This window comes from Pseudophryne corroboree, chromosome 10 (assembly GCF_028390025.1).
Source record: "Pseudophryne corroboree isolate aPseCor3 chromosome 10, aPseCor3.hap2, whole genome shotgun sequence".
Lineage (NCBI taxonomy): Eukaryota > Metazoa > Chordata > Amphibia > Anura > Myobatrachidae > Pseudophryne > Pseudophryne corroboree.
This window is the reverse complement of record NC_086453.1, coordinates 379,656,145-379,681,390: the sequence shown is the minus strand read 5'-3', so window position 1 is coordinate 379,681,390 and position 25,246 is coordinate 379,656,145. Positions and strand designations below refer to the sequence as shown.

Sequence of the window (25,246 nt, the reverse complement as noted above, 5' to 3'; positions counted from 1 at the left end):
CATTACGCCGATATTCATCATGGCAATCCCAAATGTCTCAAGGTAGTAGGCTTAGAATTTGTACCTAGAACCACACGTGGTGGAGATCGGTATAAAACCCTATGCAGACAGGAAGTTTACTGGATGCTAAAAATGAACAGTATATTCCCTGCAGGTTTAAATGAAACAGTTGAACTTAATTGTGTCATTTGATTTAGGTGCTTTATGGCCAATATAAAAAAGAAAAACGTTGGAACTATTTAAAATCTAAGGTGCAGCTTTCATTTATTAATCATAATAAATAATAGAATTTGATTGGTTTCTTTTCATTAATTCCAACAATTAATGTATTTTTTGTGTTAAACAGAACTGTTCCTTAATAGAATCGTCCGTAAGAAATCTGCTTTAGATAATGTTTAGAACATAAAGAATGTATAAATATTTACAAATCTTATAGATGGAATGTGTTCTAGGGTAAATTTGTTATTAACAGATCCGAAAATCACAATGTTTCACCTATAAGACTAAGGCTATATACCGATCTACTGCCGCTATATTTATATAACAAAAGAACTAACTGACAGTCAGTAATAGTCTGCAATTAAAAATGTGATACACTGTTGTTCTGATCTAGTTAAAACAGCAAAAGAACCATGTAGCGTTTTATTAGCAAGTAAGATTGTGTCCCTTTCCCTAAAGATATTTATGTTACTATTTGTGAAGTCTGTAGAGTCCGATCATGTGACCGTGTAGAGCCTTATAAGGAAGGTGGAAATACATTCCATCTCCATGGAGACAGCTGCGGCTCACAGACCGGAAGGACGTGAGTCAGTATATGGCCTAAAACATGGCTATCACGTCACACAAGTCCGGTCACGTGACCATACCGGCGCCGCAAGATTGGAGCGATAAATAGGCTCAGTCGCTATAGCAACAGATGCGGTTCAAAGGCCGGAAGTGAGTGAGTCTGCGTGCGTTCCAACACCCGCAGCTCCCTCACACTATACATTTTGAAATTAATTTTAATAAAATAAGCTCAAATATTGTTCTATTATGCCTCTGAGTCCAATTAGAATAATGAATTGTTTTCTTCCTGAAAGTTTGTGCACACACAAAAGAGATGAATTGTCTACACATTTGTTTTGAATGAGATAATCAACTAGGGTATAAATACACTGCCAGTTGCAAGTTAAAGTCACCTTTGATAAAACAGCAGGAGCTGTGAAACGCGTCAGATGTGAGCCTCTTCATCACCCCATCACAATTTAATACTGCAAGCCCGGACCATCGCGGACCCCAGAATCTGCCCGACTTGAACCATATCTACAACTAAGGACTGGACTTTTGTTTACCAAAACGCAATACTGGTGAGGACTTTCCTTGACTTCATGATAAAATATTGGAACTGCTAATCCTCCAGCGTTGGGACTTAATTCTCCAGCCCAGGGACTATGCTATAGCCCCAGGATAAAATTGGTTTCAAGTATACAGGGTCCTTTGGTCCATTTGGAATAAGCTTATGTGATGTTTTAAAAAAAAGGTGTTTTAGAGGCATTTTATCACAGTGTATTTCTATATTAATTGTCCAATGGATGGATTTTAAGTTTAATAAATTTTATATTGTTATCCAGGCAATTCATCTCTCTAAGCGCAGCCTTATTGTTGTTGTATTTTAGTTTGGTCTTTTTACATAGGTGTAACTATCCTATACAGGCAGCTGCTGCACTTTTTAATTGGAAAACACTTAAAGCGCCCTTTCCAACCTTGGTTGGTTTGTTTTACCATTTCTAGGCTCGAATAAAAGCCTTCTCCCTGTTGTGACAGGGGAACCTCGATAATGACCTGATTTTGACACAACTTTTGTATTGCGTCGCATACTACTTCCCTGTCCGGCAGAGAAACTGGTAAGGCCGATTTGAAAAATCGTTGAGGGGGAACGTCTTGAAACTCCAATTTGTACCCCTGGGACACTATTTCTAATACCCATGGGTCCAGGTCCGAGCGAATCCAGAACTGACTGAAGAGTTTGAGACGTGCCCCCACCGGTGCGGACTCCCGCAGAGGAGCCCCAGCGTCATGCGGTGGCTTTGGCAGAAGCCGGGGAGGACTTCTGCTCCTGGGAACCTGCCTCTGCCGGTGATCTTTTACCTCTTCCCCTTCCTCTAGTAGCAAGGAAGGAAGAACCTCGGCCCTTTCTGTATTTATTGGGCCGAAAGGACTGCATCTGACAGTGGTGTGTTTTCTTTTGTTGTGGAGGAACATAAGGTAAAAATGATGACTTACCCGCGGTTGCCATGGCATTGGCCTTTGATCCCAAAAGGCCTATATCTCTTGCCGCTTTTTTTAGGTAGGCCGCAGCGTCCCTGATAAGACCCAGCGTTAAGAGGATGCTATCCCTATTTAGGGTATCTATATCAGATGACAAGTTATCTGCCCACTTCTCGATAGCACTACTCACCCACGCAGATGCAATAGTTGGTCTGAGCAGTGTACCTGTGGTGACATAAATGGATTTTAACGTAGTTTCCGGTCTACGATCCGCAGGATCCTTAAGGGCTGCCGTTTCAGGAGACGGGAGAGCCACCTTTTTTGACAACCGGGATAGAGCCTTGTCCACCATGGGTGGTGATTCCCACTTTTCTCTATCCCCAGAGGGAAATGGATACGCCGCCGGAATCCTTTTGGGAATTTGAAACTTTTTGTCAGGATTTTCCCAAAGCTTTTCAAATAGAGTGTTCAGTTCATGAGAGGGAGGAAACGTTACCTCAGGTTTCTTTCCTTTATACATACAGACCCTTGTATCAGGAACAGCAGGGTCCTCAATGATATGTAATACGTCTTTTATCGCCACAATCATGTACTGAATGCTCTTTTCCAATTTTGGATCTAATCTGACATCACTATAATTGACACTGGAGTCGGTGTCGTGTCGGTATCCGTGTCTGCCGACTGGGCAAACGAACGTTTTTGTGACCCCGAGGGGGTCTGTACCTGTAATAACACATCCTCCACAGATTTCCTCCATGCCTGGTTCTGAGATTCAGATTTATCTAATCTCTTGGTAATAAGAGCCACATTAGCATTTAAAGCATTCAACACATTTACCCAATCAGGAGTCGGCGGTGCCGACAGGGTCACCCCGACAGCCGTTTGTGTGCCTAATACAGTCTCCTCCTGGGAAAAGCCTTCAGCCTCAGACATGCCGACACACGTGCACGCAGCACACACAGACACACTGGGCGTACAGGGGACAGACCCACAATAAAGCCTGTCAGAGAGACACAGAGGGAGTTTGCCAGCTCACACCCAGCGCTTAAACCCGGTTCTGACACAGTTACAGAATGTCCCAGACCTGCAGCGCTTTTATAATAACCTATATTGCACCACAAATCACTGCCCCCCCCCCCCCTGTTTTGCACCCTGTTACTTGTACAGCAGTGTGAGGAAGGACCAGCGTCTCTGCAGCTTCTGTGAAGAGAAAATGGCGCTGATGTGAGCTGTGAGGACTAAGCCCCGCCCACAGAATGGCGCGCTTCAGCCCCGCTATTTTTCTAGAATCTTTATACTGGCGGGGGTTTGGACAGGGGTTTGGCACCTTGTCCCCTCTTGCCCAGGGCGCCCCCCCCCCTCCTTCACCCTGTAGTGCCGCTGAGTGGGAGCATGGCGCGCAGCGCGGCCGCTGTGCGGTACCTCTTGAAGCCGTCACTGCAGTCTTCTGTCTTCTTCTACTCACCTGTCTTCTGACTTCTGGCTCTGTAAGGGGGGTGACGGCGGGCTTCGGGAACGAGGATCTAGGCGTACCTAGCGATCAGACCCTCAGGAGCTAATGGTGTCCAGTAGCCTAAGAAGCAGAGCCTTTAACTCACAGAAGTAGGGCTGCTTCTCTCCCCTCAGTCCCACGAAGCAGAGAGACTGTTGCCAGCAGCTCTCCCTGAAAATAATAAACCTAACAAAGTATTTTCCGAGAAACTCAGTAGAGCTCCTCAGAGTGCATCCAGTCTCACTGGGCACAGAATCTAAACTGGAGTCTGGAGGAGGGGCATAGAGGGAGGGGCCAGTTCACACCCTTTTAAAGTCTTGAGGTGCCCATGTCTCCTGCAGATCTCGTCTATACCCCATGGTTCTTATGGTATCCCCAGCATCCTCTAGGACGTATGAGAAAGAAGCATGCATGCTCAATGCATGTAAGCGCAGGGTCTGCTGGGGGAGGAAGACTGGACGAGAGTGGGGCAGTGTAAAGAGGTATCCCTGCATTGTGCTCTGTCCTCCTGATTATCTCACATTCTGTGTCTCTCTTCCCACCAGTCAGATTATAATGAACAGACCTTGTTGGGAAACATTACTCACGTCACGCCGGACCCTCAGGGAGTGAGTAATGTAAAGTTTGCCAGTAAATGTGGGGGATTGTGCTGCAAGGAGCCCCGTCATTCCGCTATTGCCGAGTCCTCTTTCTATCTGCTATTGTCTTGCCTGCTTTTCTCAGGATAGTTCTAACCACCACAATGAGTCAGAGGTGACATTTCTGGGGAACACTGCTCTCTGTGGGGGAAATTTACTAAGCTCCCGATTTTGACCGAGATGCCGTTTTTTCATCAAAGTGTCATCTCGGTAATTTACTAAACACTAATCACGGCAGAGATGAGGGCATTCGTAATTTTTTGCAAGTCCAAGTAAAAAATTACGAATGAATACACCATCGGTCAAAACGCGGCTGTTTAAGTATGAATCTCGGTCATTTACTAAGAAGTGCAAAGCAAAAAAAAAAAAAACACTGCCGTGAAAAATTACAACTCGTAAAAAAGTGCTAAAAAAAAACAGACCTTTTTTTTTTATTCGTGATTGGATAGGCATGCACGGATCCATGAGATCCGTGCATGTATATCAGTGGGAAGGGGTGGGAAAGTGCTTATTTTTTCAAAAAAAATTGCGTGGGGTCCCCCCTCCTAAGCATAACCAGCCTCGGGCTCTTTGAGCCGATCCTGGTTGCCGAAATATGGGGAAAAAAATGACAGGGGTTCCCCCATATTTAAGCAACCAGCATCGGGCTCTGCGCCTGGTCCTGGTTCCAAAAATACAGGGGACAAAAAGAGTAGGGGTCCCCCGGATTTTTAAAACCAGCACCGGGCTCCACTAGCTGGACAGATAATGCCACAGCCGGGGGTCACTTTTATATAGTGCCCTGCGGCCGTGGCATCAAAAATCCATCTAGTCACCCCTGGCCGGGGTACCCTGGGGGAGTGGGGACCCCTTCAATCAAGGGGTCCCCCCCCCCCCAGCCACCCAAGGGCCAGGGGTGAAGCCCGAGGCTGTCCCCCCCCATCCAATGGGCTGCGGATGGGGAGGCTGATAGCCTTTGTTGTAAAAGAAAAGATATTGTTTTTAGTAGCAGTACTACAAGGCCCAGCAAGCCTCCCCCGCATGCTGGTACTTGGAGAACCACAAGTACCAGCATGCGACGGAAAAACGGGCCCGCTGGTACCTGTAGTACTACTACTAAAAAAATACCCAAAAAAAGACAAGACACACACACCGTGAAAGTATAATTTTATTACATACATACACACATACATACATACTTACCTTAAGTTCCCACGCAGGTCGGTCCTCTTCTCCAGTAGAATCCAAGGGGTACCTGTTGAAGAAATTATACTCACGAGATCCAGGGGTCCAGGCTCCTCGGGAAATCCAGGGGTAATCCACGTACTTGAAAAAAATAACAGAACGGTGTCCCGACCACGAACTGAAAGGGGACCCATGTTTGCACATGGGTCACCTTTCCACGAATGCCAGAAACCCACTTTGACTTCTGTCTAAGTGGGTTTCTTCAGCCAATCAGGGAGCGCCACGTTGTAGCACTCTCCTGATCAGCTGTGTGGTCCTGTCCTCACTGACAGGCAGCACACGGCAGTGTTACAATGTAGCGCCTATGCGCTACATTGTAACCAATGCTGGGAACTTTCTGCTCAGCGGTGACGTCACTTTAGGTCAACCGCAGGGCAGAACCCCAGCACGGATCACACAGATCCGGCCGAGATTAATTGTAAAAAAGTCGGCAGTGTTTTGCTAATCACTGCCGTAAAAAACACAAAAAAAACACGAATGACATCGACATCGGAAGAAAAGAAAAACCCGAATACGACAGCTTAGTAAATCCATCGTAACAAATTCAAAAAGTTGCAGTTTTACACTTTCGATGTCATTCGTGATTGAACTTTGACCTGAAACGGGAAAATACGAATCTTAGTAAATTTACCCCTGTGTGTGTGGAAAGTATACTTATTAGCAGACATTAGCTGCTCTTGAACAAAAAGCCAATCTGTATATTTCCCTGATAAAGCCTTTCTTCTACTTCATGTCATTGCCCAGCCAGTCCTCACAGGAGGTCACTGTAAGGGGACCGCTCACTTCCTGCTGTGTACAGCTTGTTGTCCATCGCTCCCAGACATCCTTCCTCGGGTGTAGTACGGGTGACCGGCGGTCTCCTGACCGCCGGTCACCTTACCGACGCCGGGATCCCGGCAGCATACCGACGCCGGGATCCCGGCGGGGAGGGGCGAGTGCAGCAAGCCCCTTGCGGGCTCGCCACGCTGCAGGCTCGGTGGCGACCTGCGGTCGCCACGGGTTCTATTCCCACTCTATGGGTGTCGTGGACACCCACGAGTGGAAATAGTCCCTGTTGGTCGGCATGCCGACCATCGGGATAGTGAGCCGTCGGGCTCACGGAGGAGGTCATGTGACTGTCGGTCAGCCGACCGGCGGTCACATGACTACCACCCCCTTCCTCTCATATTGCTCTGCTCCGTCTGTGCTTATAGACCCTGGGCAGGGCCGTCTTTTAGTTTTCGTATGGGCTCAATGGGCTCTTGCCCAAGGGCCCCAGGAGTATAAGGGCCCTAGGCTGATAGCTGAGGGTCCCCTCTTTCCAGGGGTACCAGATTTTTGAAAATCTGCCCTGGGGAACCAGAGATATCCGACTTGAAAGCAGTGGTCCCCATCCAAGCCTGTTAATTACTCTTCCCAGCCTGATATCTTGGGTTCTGTCTGACTTACAGTTTCTTTGAGGGTATAATCCAAAATCTGGGACTTTCTCCTTTTGGGGACACTGGCAGCTTGTCTCTACTATGTCCAGAACCAGAGATATCAGCCTTCCAGCAGCTGGTCCCTGCTCCAGCTCCACACGCCTAATATGCAGTTTCATATTTTCATTGGTGGATTGCTCTGGCTCCTGAACTCTGATCCCCAAGTCCCCAGTACCTCCTGAAAGGTGGGACTCTCCAGTGTTTTATCACAGTCAAAGCTAAGAAATCTATTTCCAGGTACTGGAGATATCTGCAGTCAAGCAAGCTGCCCTCCCACCAGAAAATGATAAATATTAAAGCCACTCCACTATCCACCCCTCCCCTGCATATTAAACACCCCCTACCCCCCTGGAAGTCATGTACCAGGGCTTCTTCATTCAGCACAATGTCCCCTTCTACAGTTTAGCCCCATCTGTGCAGTAGAGGAGTAATTAGCAGAAATCACTGCTGCAGGTCTTACATGCTGAGCGGAAGATAGAACACCCCCTACCGACTGCGGGACATCAAAGCTTCCGCTGATAGCACCCCCCACACCTACCACTGGAGGACGCGGAGGGGACCAGTGCATTGCTGTGCCCACACTGCTGTTAAGACGGCCCTGACCCTGGCCGGTGTCAGTAGCAGACCCCCAGCCATGCCAGTAGCAGACCCTCAGCCGTGCCAGTATCAGACCCCCAGCCGTGCCAGTAGCAGAGCCTCAGCCGTGCCAGTATCAGACCCCAGCCGTGCCAGTAGCAGACCCCCAGCCGTGCCAGTAGCAGACCCCCAGCCGTGCCAGTAGCAGAGCCTCAGCCGTGCCAGTAGCAGAGCCTCAGCCGTGCCAGTAGCAGAGCCTCAGCCGTGCCAGTAGCAGAGCCTCAGCCGTGCCAGTAGCAGAGCCTCAGCCGTGCCAGTAGCAGAGCCTCAGCCGTGCCAGTAGCAGAGCCTCAGCCGTGCCAGTAGCAGAGCCTCAGCCGTGCCAGTAGCAGAGCCTCAGCCGTGCCAGTAGCAGAGCCTCTGCGTTGCCAGTAGCAGAGCCTCTGCGGTGCCAGTAGCAGAGCCTCAGCCGTGCCAGTAGCAGACCCCCAGCCGTGCCAGTAGCAGACCCCCAGCCGTGCCAGTAGCAGACCCCCAGCCGTGCCAGTAGCAGACCCCCAGCCGTGCCAGTAGCAGACCCCCAGCCGTGCCAGTAGCAGACCCCCAGCCGTGCCAGTAGCAGACCCCCAGCCGTGCCAGTAGCAGACCCCCAGCCGTGCCAGTAGCAGACCCCCAGCCGTGCCAGTAGCAGACCCCCAGCCGTGCCAGTAGCAGAGCCTCAGCCGTGCCAGTAGCAGAGCCTCAGCCGTGCCAGTAGCAGAGCCTCAGCCGTGCCAGTAGCAGAGCCTCAGCGTTGCCAGTAGCAGAGCCTCAGCCATGCCAGTAGCAGAGCCTCAGCGTTGCCAGTAGCAGAGCCTCAGCGTTGCCAGTAGCAGAGCCTCAGCCGTGCCAGTAGCAGAGCCTCAGCCGTGCCAGTAGCAGACCCCTAGCCGTGCCAGTAGCAGAGCCTCAGCGTTGCCAGTAGCAGAGCCTCAGCGTTGCCAGTAGCAGAGCCTCAGCCGTGCCAGTAGCAGAGCCTCAGCCGTGCCAGTAGCAGAGCCTCAGCCGTGCCAGTAGCAGAGCCTCAGCCGTGCCAGTAGCAGAGCCTCAGCCGTGCCAGTAGCAGAGCCTCAGCCGTGCCAGTAGCAGAGCCTCAGCCGTGCCAGTAGCAGAGCCTCAGCCGTGCCAGTAGCAGAGCCTCAGCCGTGCCAGTAGCAGAGCCTCAGCGTTGCCAGTAGCAGAGCCTCAGCGTTGCCAGTAGCAGACCCTCTGCGTAGCCAGTAGCTGTGTACCTGTGATACGTGCATAGTTAATGCTTCCCTACGGTGGTCATTCCGAGTTGATCGCTCGCTAGCTGTTTTTAGCAGCCGTGCAAACGCTATGCTGCCGCCCACAGGGGAGTGTATTTTCGCTTTGCAAGTGTACGAACGCCTGTGCAGCCGAGCTCTGCAAAAACATTTTGTGCAGTTTCTGAGTTGCCCAGAACTTACTCAGCCGCTGCGATCACTTCAGCCTGTCCGGGCCCGAAATTGACGTCAGACACCCGCCCAGCGAACGCTTGGACACACCTGCGTTTTTCCAACCATTCCCAAAAAACGGTCAGTTGCCACCCACAAACGCCCTCTTCCTGTCAATCTCCTTGTGATCGGCTGTGCGAATGGATTCTTCGTAAAATCCATCGCTCAGCAACGATCCGCTTTGTACCCGTACAACGCGCCTGCGAATTGCGGTGCATATGCATGTGCAGTAGTGACCTGATCGCTGCGAAAAACGGCAGAGTGCGATCAGGTCGGAATGACCCCCTATGGGCCTAGCTCATGTTTGTATGCAAACGCAATAGCAACGTTCTAGTCTAGGGAATAGCTAATGTTAGTAAGTGAAGCTGCCGCCCAGAAAGGAAGACAGACGCCCAGCGGAGCTATCGAAAACTCGTTTGCAATTGCATACACTATATGCAGAAATGAGGAACATCGGGGCTACGGGTTGGCCACTGGCTATGCAGTCTGCACACGGTAGTAGCGAAGCAGGTGACATGTTTTTAAAAGTATGAGCTCGCAACTGACAACAGATATACGCCCCCAAAATGGCCATGGCACGCCTGCGGTTTTTATACCACTCCCCGTTAACACCACCAAACGGTCACTTCCTGCATCACTTCTCCATGAAATCCTTATTGTCAGTGGGATCGCAGCTGCACCGCGGCGCATTACAATTGCAGCACATGTGCAGACTGCAGATAATCACTCCGTTGCGTGAACATCGGCCTCAGCATGCAAACATGAATTACCTGTAACGCTTGCACAATGAAAGCAGATGTTCTCCCTTATGTGTTAGACATTGAACTTTGGGCTTAATTCAGACCTGATCGCTAGGGTGCGTACTTTGCATCCCTGCGATCAGATAGTCGCCGCCTACAGGGGGAGGTGGTAATTGCTGTGCAGGGGTGCGATCACATGTGCAGGAGAGCTGTATCAACAGAAGTTTGCGCAGTCTCTGCACAGACCAGGACTTTCTCTTCCAGTGCGATGATCGGGGCCGGAGCTGACGTCGGGAACCCTCCCTCCAAACGCCTGGTCCCTCCTGCGTTTCTCCGGACACTCCCTGAAAACGGTCAGTTGCCACCCACAAACGGCTTCTTCCTGTCAATCACCTTGTGATCACCCGTAGGATCGCTTTTCTCGCGCCATCCCGTCACTGACCAGCGCTCCCCGTCGCTGCGTACCGACGCGCCTGTGCATTGCGGTGCATACGCATTTCAGACCTGATCGCAGGCTGTACGAAAATGCAGCCTAGCGATCAGGTCTGAATTAGGCCCTTTGGAGGTCATTCCGAGTTGATCACTAGCTGCATTCGTTCTCTGTGCAGCGATGAGGCAAAAAAATGGCACTTCTGCGGCGCAATGCGCACGTGCGAAGTACTATTACAAAGAACGATGTAGTTTCACACAAGGTCTAGCGAAGCTTTTCAGTCGCACTACTGGCTGCAGAGTGTTTGACATGAAGTGGGCGTTTCTGGGTGGCAACTGACCGTTTTCAGGGAGTGTTCTAAAAAACGCAGGCGTGCCAGGAAAAAAGCAAGGCGTGGCTGGGCGAACGCAGGGCCTGTTTGTGACGTCAAAACAGGAACTAAACAGTCTGAAGTGATCGCAAGCGCTGAGTAGGTTTTGAGCTACTCTGAAACTGCACAAAATTATTTTGTAGCCGCTCTGCGATCCTTTCTTTCGCACTTCTGCTAAGCTAAAATACACTTCCAGTGGGCGGCGGCATAGCATTTGTACGGCTGCTAAAACTGCTAGCGAGAGATCAACTCAGAATGACACCCATATGCACTAACAGGAGACACAACAATATTACTGCTACACTTTGTGCCCCTAGAACTTCAGATTCTCTCTTACCATACATTAATGCTACAATTTGACACCATGGCCCTCATTCCGAGTTGATCGCTCGCAAGGCGATTTTAGCAGAGTTACACACGCTAAGCCGCCGCCTACTGGGAGTGAATCTTAGCTTCTTAAAATTGCGACCGATGTATTCGCAATATTGCGATTACAAACTACTTAGCAGTTTCTGAGTAGCTTCAGACTTACTCGGCATCTGCGATCAGTTCAGTGCTTGTCGTTCCTGGTTTGACGTCATAAACACACCCAGCGTTCGCCCAGACACTCCTCCGTTTCTCCGGCCACTCCTGCGTTTTTTCCGGAAACGGTAGCGTTTTTAACCACACGCCCATGAAACGCCGTGTTTCCGCCCAGTAACACCCATTTCCTGTCAATCACATTACGATCGCCGGAGCGAAGAAAAAGCCGTGAGTAAAAATACTATCTTCATTGTTAAATTACTTGGCGCAGTCGCAGTGCGAATATTGCGCATGCGTACTAAGCGGAATTTCACTGCGATGCGATGAAATATACCGAGCGAACGACTCGGAATGAGGGCCCATGTTAGCAGAGGAATGCTGAGCATTACCGGACACTGAAGTCGGCTCTTTGGTATTACCGTCCTGTTCCGTTTTGGCAGACTGCACCGTGTCCAGCGTAGAGCATCTGCATGTCACGGGTTCCAGCACCTGCTCTGGCTCGTGTACCTGTGTACATACAACGTTTCTGCAGCACGTCCTGTAATGTTTGTTCTCAGCCTCCTGCTGTCTGTCAGCTCCTCCGAGAAGGGAATACAGCACAGGGGAACCCCTAGCCAATTACCGGGAAATCCCTCCTGAATAAAATGTTTATTAATCACTTATATACTAATTCTATTTGCATATTTTTTTATTTAGACTTTGACCAGACCTAATCTATCGTGCTGGTCATAATAGACGTCTGGTAAGAATCGTCCCAACATGAAAATATTATGATTATATTATCTTACACTCTCTCTGTGACACCTATAGTTGGAGCATGCACTTACCTCTGATGGTGCAACTGTGCTCCGTTTGGTTATATTTTTACATAGGCATAAACATTGATTGCGAACGTCTAGCGGCCTTACAGATGCTTTCTATTACATCCAGCTTCAATACGCCAAACAGTAGGAGGGGCCTGGCGTGAGTGAGCCGGCAGGTCCTGTGCACCTCTGCTAACGTTGGGTGTTTTTGGGGTTTTTTTTGCCGAGAATGCGTCTTAGTTGCAACGCGATGTTACTAGGACGCACCAGGAGACTTGTCAATCTGATATGAGTCTGCATGTGAAGCACATATGCACTTGTATTGGAAAAAGGCAGCGACTGCTGAATCGTAGCACTTCATATGCAGATTCAGAGACTGCACATAGATATACAAGTGTCATATATCAAATTAATCAGCATTTTCTGCAAAAACTGCGCCAGGCGCCTGCAGAGTCTTTTGGGGGCCTGGCGTGCCAAGAGATGCTGTTTGCCACGAGTGCGGCAATGAGTACACATCTGTATTTATCAAAGTACTTAGCCTTGATAATCATGAAAAACAACAGTTTATGCATGATTAATATTCTATGGTGATATGGGGTAATTGGCTCGGTAGAGGGGTGTATTGGTGCTTAGTCCACATACACAATTTTTCCAGTGAATAACCAAAATAATGCTTTACTGTCAGCAGAAACAAAATAAAACAACCTAGACCCCATTCAGGGCACTGTCGCCCCTGACTATCCTCAGGCAGCTAGCCTGCAAACGAAACATCTCCCGCAAATCAAGGGGATTCATTTAGGTGCTGGGAGGATTCATCTGGCGAATCCTCCCGACACTGATGCACTTTACGGGGCAGGAATCTCACTCTAAAGTGCTCACTGCCCCATAGGCAGCGAGCACTTTTAGAGGTATCCGGCATTACGCCGGCCGGGCGAATCGGGCGGCCGTTGCTGGCGTTGAAATGCTGCTGCAAAGGACTGATTCACTCCTTTACGTTTCATTGAATTGCCCCAATAAAGTTACTAAGTCTCACTGTCCGCTTCCTGCAGAGTAACACAGGCTCCGGCCAGGCTTGGCTGCCTGCCAGCTTCATAGATGCAGTTCAGAGGTTTAGGGTTTTCCCTGTCTCCTACAGGCAATAACCTGGCATTCTAGCCTCCAGAGGCTTCCAAGCCCACACTGGTCTCCGACTGCAGTCCCTCCTGGACTATCTGACTGCTTCAACCCCTACTGAGTTCTGTTTCCACAGGGCAGCCTCTAGGCATGCTCACACACTCCTTTTCTTCTCTGTGTGTGCGGATGCCTCCAGCCACATCCAGTATGACCTTTTTCTCAGCTCTATCCCTGCTGATACTGACAATTTATATTTATTACCGTCCTAATGCAGTTATTGTATGTATAGGAGGAAACACACAGCGATTATTGCTATATATGGGAGTTTGGGTACTGACACAGGGAGGATGAGTGAGTGGAAGAGAGGTGGGCGCCGGGGGGGATGAGTGAGTGGAAGAGAGGTGGGCGCCGGGGGGGGATGAGTGAGTGGAAGAGAGGTGGGCGCCGGGGGGGATGAGTGAGTGGAAGAAAGGTGGGCGCCGGGGGGGGATGAGTGTGTGGAAGAGAGGTGGGCGCCGGGGGGGGATGAGTGTGTGGAAGAGAGGTGGGCGCCGGGGGGGGGGATGAGTGAGTGGAAGAGAGGTGGGCGCCGGGGGGGGGGATGAGTGAGTGGAAGAGAGGTGGGCGCCGGGGGGGGGATGAGTGAGTGGAAGAGAGGTGGGCGCCGGGGGGGGGGATGAGTGAGTGGAAGAGAGGTGGGCGCCGGGGGGGGGATGAGTGAGTGGAAGAGAGGTGGGCGCCGGGGGGGATGAGTGAGTGGAAGAGAGGTGGGCGCCGGGGGGGATGAGTGAGTGGAAGAGAGGTGGGCGCCGGGGGGGGGATGAGTGAGTGGAAGAGAGGTGGGCGCCGGGGGGGATGAGTGAGTGGAAGAAAGGTGGGCGCCGGGGGGGGATGAGTGTGTGGAAGAGAGGTGGGCGCCGGGGGTGGGATGAGTGAGTGGAAGAGAGGTGGGCGCCGGGGGGGGGGATGAGTGAGTGGAAGAGAGGTGGGCGCCGGGGGGGGGGATGAGTGAGTGGAAGAGAGGTGGGCGCCGAGGGGGGGGATGAGTGAGTGGAAGAGAGGTGGGCGCCGGGGGGGGGGATGAGTGAGTGGAAGAGAGGTGGGCGCCGGGGGGGGGGATGAGTGAGTGGAAGAGAGGTGGGCGCCGGGGGGGGGGTGAGTGAGTGGAAGAGAGGTGGGCGCCGGGGGGGATGAGTGAGTGGAAGAGAGGTGGGCGCCGGGGGGGATGAGTGAGTGGAAGAGAGGTGGGCGCCGGGGGGGGGGATGAGTGAGTGGAAGAGAGGTGGGCGCCGGGGGGGGATGAGTGAGTGGAAGAGAGGTGGGCGCCGGGGGGGGGATGAGTGAGTGGAAGAGAGGTGGGCGCCGGGGGGGGGATGAGTGAGTGGAAGAGAGGTGGGCGCCGGGGGGGGGATGAGTGAGTGGAAGAGAGGTGGGCGCCGGGGGGGGGGGGATGAGTGAGTGGAAGAGAGGTGGGCGCCGGGGGGGGGATGAGTGAGTGGAAGAGAGGTGGGCGCCGGGAGGGGGATGAGTGAGTGGAAGAGAGGTGGGCGCCGGGAGGGGGATGAGTGAGTGGAAGAGAGGTGGGCGCCGGGGGGGATGAGTGAGTGGAAGAGAGGTGGGCGCCGGGGGGGATGAGTGAGTGGAAGAGAGGTGGGCGCCGGGGGGGATGAGTGAGTGGAAGAGAGGTGGGCGCCGGGGGGGATGAGTGAGTGGAAGAGAGGTGGGCGCCTGGGGGGATGAGTGAGTGGAAGAGAGGTGGGCGCCGGGGGGGATGAGTGAGTGGAGGAGAGATGGGTACCGGGAGGGATGAGTGAGTGGAGGAGAGATGGGTACCGGGAGGGATGAGTGAGTGGAGGAGAGATGGGTACCGGGAGGGATGAGTGAGTGGAGGAGAGATGGGTACCGGGAGGGATGTGTGCGTGGAGGAGAGATGGGTACCGGGGGGGATGTGTGCGTGGAGGAGAGATGGGTACCGGGGGGATGAGTGAGTGGAGGAGAGATGGGTACCGGGGGGGATTTGTAAGTGTAGGAGAGATGAGTACCGGGGGGGATGTTTGAGTGAATAAGAGATGGGTACCGGGGGGGATGTGCGAGTGGAAAAGAGATGGGTACCGGGGGGATGAGTGAGTGGAGGAGAGATGGGTACCGGGGGGGGATTTGTAAGTGTAGGAGAGATGAGTACTGGGGGGGATGTTTGAGTGAATAAGAGATGGGTACCGGGGGGATAAGTGAGTGGAGGAGAGATGGGTACCGGGGGGGATGTGTGAGTGGAGGAGAGAGGAGTACTGGGGGGGGATGTGTGAGTGGAGGAGAGATGGGTACCGGGGGGGATGTGCGAGTGGAAAAGAGATGGGTACCGGGGGGGATTTGTAAGTGTAGGAGAGATGAGTACTGGGGGGGATGTTTGAGTGAATGAGAGATGGGTACCGGGAGGGATGTGTGAGTGGAGGAGAGAGGAGTACTGGGGGGGATGTGTGAGTGGAGGAGAGATGGGTACCGGGAGGGATGAGTGAGTGGAGGAGAGATGGGTACCGGGAGGGATGAGTGAGTGGAGGAGAGATGGGTACCGGGAGGGATGAGTGAGTGGAGGAGAGATGGGTACCGGGAGGGATGAGTGAGTGGAGGAGAGATGGGTACCGGGAGGGATGAGTGAGTGGAGGAGAGATGGGTACCGGGAGGGATGAGTGAGTGGAGGAGAGATGGGTACCGGGAGGGATGAGTGAGTGGAGGAGAGATGGGTACCGGGAGGGATGAGTGAGTGGAGGAGAGATGGGTACCGGGAGGGATGAGTGAGTGGAGGAGAGATGGGTACCGGGAGGGATGAGTGAGTGGAGGAGAGATGGGTACCGGGAGGGATGAGTGAGTGGAGGAGAGATGGGTACCGGGAGGGATGAGTGAGTGGAGGAGAGATGGGTACCGGGAGGGATGAGTGAGTGGAGGAGAGATGGGTACCGGGAGGGATGAGTGAGTGGAGTAGAGATGGGTACCGGGAGGGATGAGTGAGTGGAGTAGAGATGGGTACCGGGGGGGATGAGTGAGTGGAGGAGAGATGGGTACCGGGAGGGATGTGTGAGTGGAGGAGAGATGGGTACCGGGGGGGATGTGTGAGTGGAGGAGAGAGGAGTACTGGGGGGGGATGTGCGAGTGGAGGAGAGATGGGTACTGGGGGGGATGTGCGAGTGGAGGAGAGATGGTTACTCGGGGGGATGTGTGAGTGAATAAGAGATGGGTACCGGGGGGATGAGTGAGTGTAGGAGAGATGGGTACACAGGGGGATGTGTGAGTGGAGTAGAGATGGGTACCCAGGGGGATGTGTGAGTGGAGTAGAGATGAGTACTGGGGGGGATGTTTGAGTGAATAAGAGATGGGTACCGGGGGGGATGTGTGAGTGGAGGAGAGAGGAGTACTGGGGGGGATGTGTGAGTGGAGGAGAGATGGGTACTGGGGGGGGATATGCGAGTGTAGGAGAGATGGGTACACAGGGGGATGTGTGAGTGGAGTAGAGATGGGTACCCAGGGGGATGTGCGAGTGAAGGAGAGATGAGTACTGGGGGAGATGTTTGAGTGAATAAGAGATGGGTACCGGGGGGGATGAGTGAGTGTAGGAGAGATGTCACAACTGAGGGCTGGTGCTGACCAGGGGGAAGCCTCAGTTGTAGGGGCTGAGGTATATGTGTACCTGGGAGGCAGTACAGGGTTCTTGGACATGCAGGGAACCTTTAGAACAAATGCCCGAAGGCGTGACCACGACAACAAGGGAAAGTTCAAAGGTCTTATTAAACACAGTTCAGAGGAATACTGATGACTTGGTACTGGTAATAGGAAACACAGTTCAGAGAAATACTTGGGATCGATGACGGAACACCGATGGTGACTTGGAATCGATGACGGAACACCGATGGTTACTTTGGGGTCATTGGTAAGCTTTGAGTGAAGCTGGGGTTCGCAGATAGAAATGCACTATTGTACTTAGAAGCACAGGTGAAGCATGAAGTGATGCTGGGGATCGCTGGAGAATGGCTGCTGGGAAGCCGGAGTTCAGACACAGGTGAATCAGGGTAGACTGTAGAGAGTTAATCACTGGAGTGTCGGGTTACACTGCAGAGTATAATCACCAGGGAGTCAGGCTGTACTGCAGAGAAAGTCCATGGGAGACCTGCACACTGGAATTACTGAAGACAATTGAAGCACTGACATCTTTCCACCCCAGGAACAGGATATTTATACCTGCTGGGAAGCAGGGATTGGCTGGCTGATTAACCAGAGACCAGAGTGCAGCTGCTGTGTAATCAGGCTGAGAGCAGAGTGCAGCTGATAGGCTGAAAGGTAACATGTGATTAGGAAAACATGGCTGCGCCCATGGTAGCTTTTGGAGGGAAAGATTGTTTGTAACTTGAATGTGAGCTTTAACCATGAAGCTGCCAGAATCACCGTAAAGAGATTTGAGACAATGAGATGCAGCGTGCTGCACACAGACAGTGCAGATGGAATCCAGGCTTGGAACGCTGGGACAGTCTCAGGAGGCATTTGGAAGGTAAATACTGATAAGGAATTACCTAGATCGTGACAAGAGATGGGTACCAGGGGGATGAGTGAGTGGAGGAGAGATGGGTACGGGGTGGGGATTTGTGAGTGGAGTAGAGATGGGTACACAGAGGGATGTGTGAGTGGAGTAGAGATGGGTACCCAGGGGGATGTGTGAGTGGAGGAGAGATGGGTATTCGGGGTGATGTGTGAGTGGAGGAGATATGGTTACTCGGGGGGATGTGTGAGTAGAGGAGAGATGGTTACTCGGGGGGATGTGTGAGTGGAGGAGAGATGGGTACCCTGGGGGATGTGTGAGTGGAGGAGAGATGGGTACCGGCGGGATGTGTGAGTGGAGGAGAGATGGGTATTGGGGGATGAGTGAGTGGAGGAGAGATGGGTATTGGGGGATGAGTAAGTGGAGGAGAGATGGGTACCCAGGGGGATATGTGAGTGGAGGAGAGATGGGTACGGGGGGGGGATGAGTGAGTGGAGGAGAGATGGGTATTGGGGGATGAGTGAGTGGAGGAGAGATGGGTATTGGGGGATGAGTGAGTGGAGGAGAGATGGGTATTGGGGGATGAGTGAGTGGAGGAGAGATGGGTACCCGGGGTGATGTGTGAGTGGAGGAGAGATGGTTACTCGGGGGGATGTGTGAGTAGAGGAGAGATGGGTATTCGGGGTGATGTGTGAGTGGAGGAGAGATGGGTACCCAGGGGGATGTGTGAGTGGAGGAGAGATGGGTACCCATGGGGATGTGTGAGTGGAGGAGAGATGGGTATTCGGGGTGATGTGTGAGTGGAGGAGATATGGTTACTCGGGGGGGATGTGTGAGTAGAGTAGAGATGGTTACTCGGGGGGATGTGTGAGTGGAGGAGAGATGGGTACCCAGGGGGATGTGTGAGTGGAGGAGAGATGGGTATTCGGGGTGATGTGTGAGTGGAGGAGATATGGTTACTCGGGGGGATGTGTGAGTAGAGTAGAGATGGTTACTCGGCGGGATGTGTGAGTAGAGTAGAGATGGTTACTCGGGGGATGTGTGAGTGGAGGAGAGATGGGTACCGGCGGGATGTGTGAGTGGAGGAGAGATGGGTACGGGGGGGGGGGGGATGAGTGAGTGGAGGAGAGATGGGTACCCGGGGGAATATGTGAGTGTAGGAGAGATGGTTACGGGGTGGGGATGTGTGAGTGGAGGAGAGATGGTTACTCGGGGGGATGTGTGAGTGGAGGAGAGATGGGTACCGGCGGGTTGTGTGAGTGGAGGAGAGATGGGTACGGGGGGGGATGAGTGAGTGGAGGAGATATGGGTACCCAGGAGGATGTGTGAGTGGAGGAGAGATGGGTACCAGGGGGATGTGCGAGTGGAGGAGAGATGGGTACCGGCGGGATGTGTGAGTAGAGGAGAGATGGGTACCAGGGGGATGTGTGAGTGGAGGAGAGATGGGTACCGGCGGGATGTGTGAGTGGAGGAGAGATGGGGGGGGGGATGTGTGAATGGAGGAGATATGGTTACTTGGGGGGATGTGTGAGTGGAGGAGAGATGGGTACGGGGGGGGGGGGGGATGAGTGAGTGGAGGAGATATGGTTACTCGGGGGGATGCGTGAGTGGAGGAGAGATGGGTACCCGGGGTGATGTGTGAGTGGAGGAGATATGGTTACTCGGGGGGATGTGTGAGTAGAGGAGAGATGGGTACTGGGGAGGATGTGTGAGTGGAGTAGAGATGGGTACCCGGGGTGATGTGTGAGTGGAGGAGATATCGTTACTTGGGGGGATGTGTGAGTAGAGGAGAGATGTGTACCGGCAGGATATGTGAGTGGAGGAGAGATGGGTACCCGGTGTTTGTGTGAGTGGAGGAGAGATGGGTACCGGGGGATGAGTGAGTGGAGTAGAGATGGGTACCGGGGGGGATGAGTGAGTGGAGGAGAGATGGGTACCCGGGGGGATATGTGAGTGGAGGAGAGATGGGTACGGGGGGGATATGTGAGTGGAGGAGAGATGGGTACCGGCGGGATGAGTGAGTGAAGGAGAGATGGGTACCGGGGGGGATTTGTAAGTGTAGGAGAGATGAGTACTGGGGGGGATGTTTAAATGACTAAGAGATGAATACCGGGGGGATGAGTGAGTGGAGGAGAGATGGGTACGGGGTGGGGATTTGTGAGTGGAGTAGAGATGGGTACACAGGGGTATGTGTGAGTGGAGTAGAGATGGGTACCCAGGGGGATGTGTGAGTGGAGGAGAGATGGGTATTCGGGGTGATGTGTGAGTGGAGGAGATATGGTTACTCGGGGGGATGTGTGAGTAGAGGAGAGTGGTTACATGGGGGGATGTGTGAGTGGAGTAGTGATGGGTACCCCGGGGGATGTGTGAGTGGAGGAGAGATGGGTACCGGCGGGATGTGTGAGTGGAGGAGAGATGGGTATTGGGGGATGAGTGAGTGGAGGAGAGATTGGTACCCGGGGTTATATGTGAGTGGAGGAGAGATGGGTACGGGGGGGGGGGGGATGAGTGAGTGGAGGAGAGATGGGTACCCGGGGGGATATGTGAGTGTAGGAGAGATGGGAACGGGGTGGGGATGAGTGAGTAGAGGAGAGATGGGTACCGGGGGGATGTGTGAGTGGAGGAGAGATGGGTACTGGGGAGGATGTGTGAGTGGAGTAGAGATGGGTACCCGGGGTGATGTGTGAGTGAAGTAGAGATGGGTACCCGGGGTGATGTGTGAGTGAAGTAGAGATGGGTACCCGGGGTGATGTGTGAGTGGAGGAGATATGGTTACTCGGGGGGATGTGTGAGTGAAGTAGAGATGGGTACCCGGGGTGATGTGTGAGTGGAGGAGATATGGTTACTCGGGGGGATGTGTGAGTAGAGGAGAGATGGGTACCGGTGGGATATGTGAGTGGAGGAGAGATGGGTACCCGGGGGATGTGTGAGTGGAGGAGAGATGGGTACCGGGGGATGAGTGAGTGGAGGAGAGATGGGTACCGGGGGGGATGAGTGAGTGGAGGAGAGATGGGTACCTGGGGGGATATGTGAGTGGAGGAGAGATGGGTACCCGGGGGGATATGTGAGTGGAGGAGAGATGGGTACCGGCGGGATGAGTGAGTGAAGGAGAGATGGGTACCGGGGGGGATATGTAAGTGTAGGAGAGATGAGTACTGGGGGGGGGGATGTTTGAATGAATAAGAGATGGGTACCGGGGGGATGAGTGAGTGGAGGAGAGATGGGTACGGGGTGGGGATTTGTGAATGGAGTAGAGATGGGTACCCAGGGGGATGTGTGAGTGGAGGAGAGATGGGTATTCGGGGTGATGTGTGAGTGGAGGAGATATGGTTACTCGGGGGGATGTGTGAGTAGAGGAGAGATGGTACCTCGGGGGGATGTGTGAGTGGAGTAGAGATGGGTATTCGGGGTGATGTGTGAGTAGAGGAGAGATGGTTACTCGGGGGAATGTGTGAGTGGAGTAGAGATGGGTACCCCGGGGGATGTGTGAGTGGAGGAGAGATGGGTACCGGCGGGATGTGTGAGTGGAGGAGAGATGGGTATTGGGGGATGAGTGAGTGGAGGAGAGATGAGTACCCGGGAGGATATGTGAGTGGAGGAGAGATGGGTACGGGGGGGGGGGGATGAGTGAGTGGAGGAGAGATGGGTACCCGGGGGGATATGTGAGTGTAGGAGAGATGGGTACGGGGTGGGGATGTGTGAGTAGAGGAGAGATGGGTATCAGGGGGATGTGTGAGTGGAGGAGAGATGGGTACCGGCGGGATGTGTGAGTGGAGGAGAGATGCGGGGGGGGGGATGTGTGAGTGGAGGAGATATGGTTACTTGGGGGGATGTGTAAGTGGAGGAGAGATGGGTACCCGGGGTGATGTTTGAGTGGAGGAGATATGGTTACTCGGGGGGATGTGTGAGTAGAGGAAAGATGGGTACCGGGGGGATGTGTGAGTGGAGGAGAGATGGGTACTGGGGAGGATGTGTGAGTGGAGTAGAGATGGGTACCCGGGGTGATGTGTGAGTGGAGTAGAGATGGGTACCCGGGGTGATGTGAGTGGAGGAGATATGGTTACTCGGGGGGGGGGGTGTGAGTAGAGGAGAGATGTGTACCGGCAGGATATGTGAGTGGAGGAGAGATGGAAACCCGGGGGATGTGTGAGTGGAGGAGAGATGGGTACCGGGGGATGAGTGAGTGGAGGAGAGATGGGTACCCGGGGGGATATGTGAGTGGAGGAGAGATGGGTACCCGGGGGGATATGTGAGTGGAGGAGAGATGGGTACCGGCGGGATGAGTGAGTGAAGGAGAGATGGGTACCGGGGGGGATTTGTAAGTGTAGGAGAGATGAGTACAGAGGGGGATGTTTGAATCAATAAGAGATGAATACCGGGGGGATGAGTGAGTGGAGGAGAGATGGGTACGGGGTGGGGATTTGTGAGAGGAGTAGAGATGGGTACACAGGGGTATGTGTGAGTGGAGTAGAGATGGGTACCCAGGGGGATGTGTGAGTGGAGGAGAGATGGGTATTCGGGGTGATGTGTGAGTGGAGGAGATATGGTTACTCGGGGGGGATGTGTGAGTAGAGGAGAGATGGTTACTCGGGGGGATGTGTGAGTGGAGTTGAGATGGGTACCCCGGGGGATGTGTGAGTGGAGGAGAGATGGGTACCGGCGGGATGTGTGAGTGGAGGATAGATGGGTATTGGGGGATGAGTGAGTGGAGGAGAGATGGGTACCTGGGGTTATATGTGAGTGGAGGAGAGATGGGTACGGGGGGGGGGGGATGAGTGAGTGGAGGAGAGATGGGTACCCGGGGGGATATGTGAGTGTAGGAGAGATGGGTACGGGGTGGGGATGTGTGAGTAGAGGAGAGATGGGTACCGGGGGGATGTGTGAGTGGAGGAGAGATGGGTACTGGGGAGGCTGTGTGAGTGGAGTAGAGATGGGTACCCGGGGTGATGTGTGAGTGATGTCGAGATGGGTACCCGGGGTGATGTGTGAGTAGAGGAGAGATGGGTACCCTGGGGGATGTGTGAGTGGAGGAGAGATGGGTACCGGCGGGATGTGTGAGTGGAGGAGAGATGGGTACCAGGGGGATGTGTGAGTAGAGGAGAGATGGGTACCCGGGGGAATGTGTGAGTGGAGGAAAGATGGGTACCGGCGGGATGTGTGAGTGGAGGAGAGATGGGGGGGGGATGTGTGAGTGGAGGAGAGATGGGTACCCGGGGTGATGTGTGAGTGGAGGAGAGATGGGTACGGGGGGGGGGGATGAGTGAGTGGAGGAGATATGGTTACTCGGGGGGGATGTGTGAGTGGAGGAGAGATGGGTACTGGGGAGGATGTGTGAGTGGAGTAGAGATGGGTACCCGGGGTGATGTGTGAGTGGAGTAGAGATGGGTACCCGGGGTGATGTGTGAGTGGAGGAGATATGTGTACCGGCAGGATATGTGAGTGGAGGAGAGATGGGTACCCGGGGGATGTGTGAGTGGAGGAGAGATGGGTACCGGGGGATGAGTGAGTGGAGGAGAGATGGGTACCGGGGGGGATGAGTGAGTGGAGGAGAGATGGGTACCCGGGGGGATATGTGAGTGGAGGAGAGATGGGTACGGGGGGGGATATGTGAGTGGAGGAGAGATGGGTACCGGCGGGATGAGTGAGTGTAGGAGAGATGAGTACTGGGGGGGATGTTTGAATGAATAAAAGATGAATACCGGGGAGATGAGTGAGTGGAGGAGAGATGGGTACGGGGTGGGGATTTGTGAGTGGAGTAGAGATGGGTACACAGGGGGATGAGTGAGTGGAGGAGAGATGGGTACCCGGGGGGATATGTGAGTGGAGGAGAGATGGGTACGGGGGGGGATATGTGAGTGGAGGAGAGATGGGTACCGGCGGGATGAGTGAGTGAAGGAGAGATGGGTACCGGGGGGGATTTGTAAGTGTAGGAGAGATGAGTACTGGGGGGGATGTTTGAATGAATACCGGGGGGATGAGTGAGTGGAGGAGAGGTGGGTACGGGGTGGGGATTTGTGAGTGGAGTAGAGATGGTACACAGGGGTATGTGTGAGTGGAGTAGAGATGGGTACCCAGGGGGATGTGTGAGTGGAGGAGAGATGGGTTTTCGGGGTGATGTGTGAGTGGAGGAGATATGGTTACTCGGGGGGATGTGTGAGTAGAGGAGAGATGGTTACTCGGGGGTATGTGTGAGTGGAGGAGAGATGGGTACCGGCGGGATGTGTGAGTGGAGGAGAGATGGGTATTGGGGGATGAGTGAGTGGAGGAGAGATGGGTACCCGGGGTTATATGTGAGTGGAGGAGAGATGGGTATGGGGGGGGGGGGGATGAGTGAGTGGAGGAGAGATGGGTACCCGGGGGGATATGTGAGTGTAGGAGAGATGGGTAAGGGGTGGGGATGTGTGAGTAGAGGAGAGATGGGTACCGGGGGGATGTGTGAGTGGAGGAGAGATGGGTACTGGGGAGGATGTGTGAGTGGAGTAGAGATGGGTACCCGGGGTGATGTGTGAGTGGAGGAGATATGGTTACTCGGGGGGATGTGTGAGTAGAGGAGAGATGGGTACCGGCGGGATATGTGAGTGGAGGAGAGATGGGTACCCGGGGGATGTGTGAGTGGAGGAGAGATGGGTACCGGGGGATGAGTGAGTGGAGGAGAGATGGGTACCGGGGGGGATGAGTGAGTGGAGGAGAGGTGTTTACCCGGGGGGATAAGTGAGTGGAGGAGAGATGGGTACTCGGGGGGATATGTGAGTGGAGGAGAGATGGGTACCCGGGGGACTATGTGAGTGGAGGAGAGATGGTTACCGGCGGGATGAGTGAGTGAAGGAGAGATGGGTACCGGGGGGGATTTGTAAGTGTAGGAGAGATGAGTACTGGTGGGGATGTTTGAATGAATAAGAGATGGGTACCGGGGGGATGAGTGAGTGGAGGAGAGATGGGTACGGGGTGGGGATTTGTGAGTGGAGTAGAGATGGGTATTCGGGGTGATGTGTGAGTAGAGGAGAGATGGTTACTCGGGGGGATGTGTGAGTGGAGTAGAGATCGGTACCCCGGGGGATGTGTGAGTGGAGGAGAGATGGGTACCGGCGGGATGTGTGAGTGGAGGAGAGATGGGTATTGGGGGATGAGTGAGTTGAGGAGAGATGAGTACCCGGGGGGATATGTGAGTGGAGGAGAGATGGGTACGGGGTGGGGATGTGTGAGTGTAGGAGAGATGGGTACCAGGGGGATGTGTGAGTAGATGAGAGATGGGTACCAGGGGGATGTGTGAGTGGAGGAGAGATGGGTACCGGCGGGATGTGTGAGTGGAGGAGAGATGGGGGGGATGTGTGAGTGGAGGAGATATGGTTACTTGGGGGGATGTGTGAGTGGAGGAGAGATGGGTACCCGGGGTGATGTGAGAGTGGAGGAGAGATGGGTACCCGGGGTGATGTTTGAGTGGAGGAGATATGGTTATTCGGGGGGATGTGTGAGTAGAGGAGAGATGGGTACCGGGGGGATGTGTGAGTGGAGGAGAGATGGGTACTGGGGAGCATGTGTGAGTGGAGTAGAGATGGGTACCCGGGGTGATGTGTGAGTGGAGTAGAGATGGGTACCCGGGGTGATGTGTGAGTGGA

General features: G+C 53.5%; 1 protein-coding gene across 3 annotated transcripts in view; it reads left to right on the top strand.

Moving 5' to 3' along the window:
- Positions 1–25,246, top strand: part of GRAMD1B (GRAM domain containing 1B) — a 662,311-nt gene that overhangs the window by 141,297 nt on the left and 495,768 nt on the right. Inside the window, exon 1 of one of the 3 annotated variants that reach the window (XM_063943812.1) lies at positions 17,518–17,642. The exons of the other annotated variants lie outside the window; for them this stretch is intronic. Within the exon in view, the coding sequence (XP_063799882.1) occupies positions 17,593–17,642 (50 nt within the window). The 5' untranslated portion in view covers positions 17,518–17,592. Of the gene's footprint in view, positions 1–17,517; positions 17,643–25,246 lie in introns of those variants that run through there. 3 annotated transcript variants of the gene reach the window in all.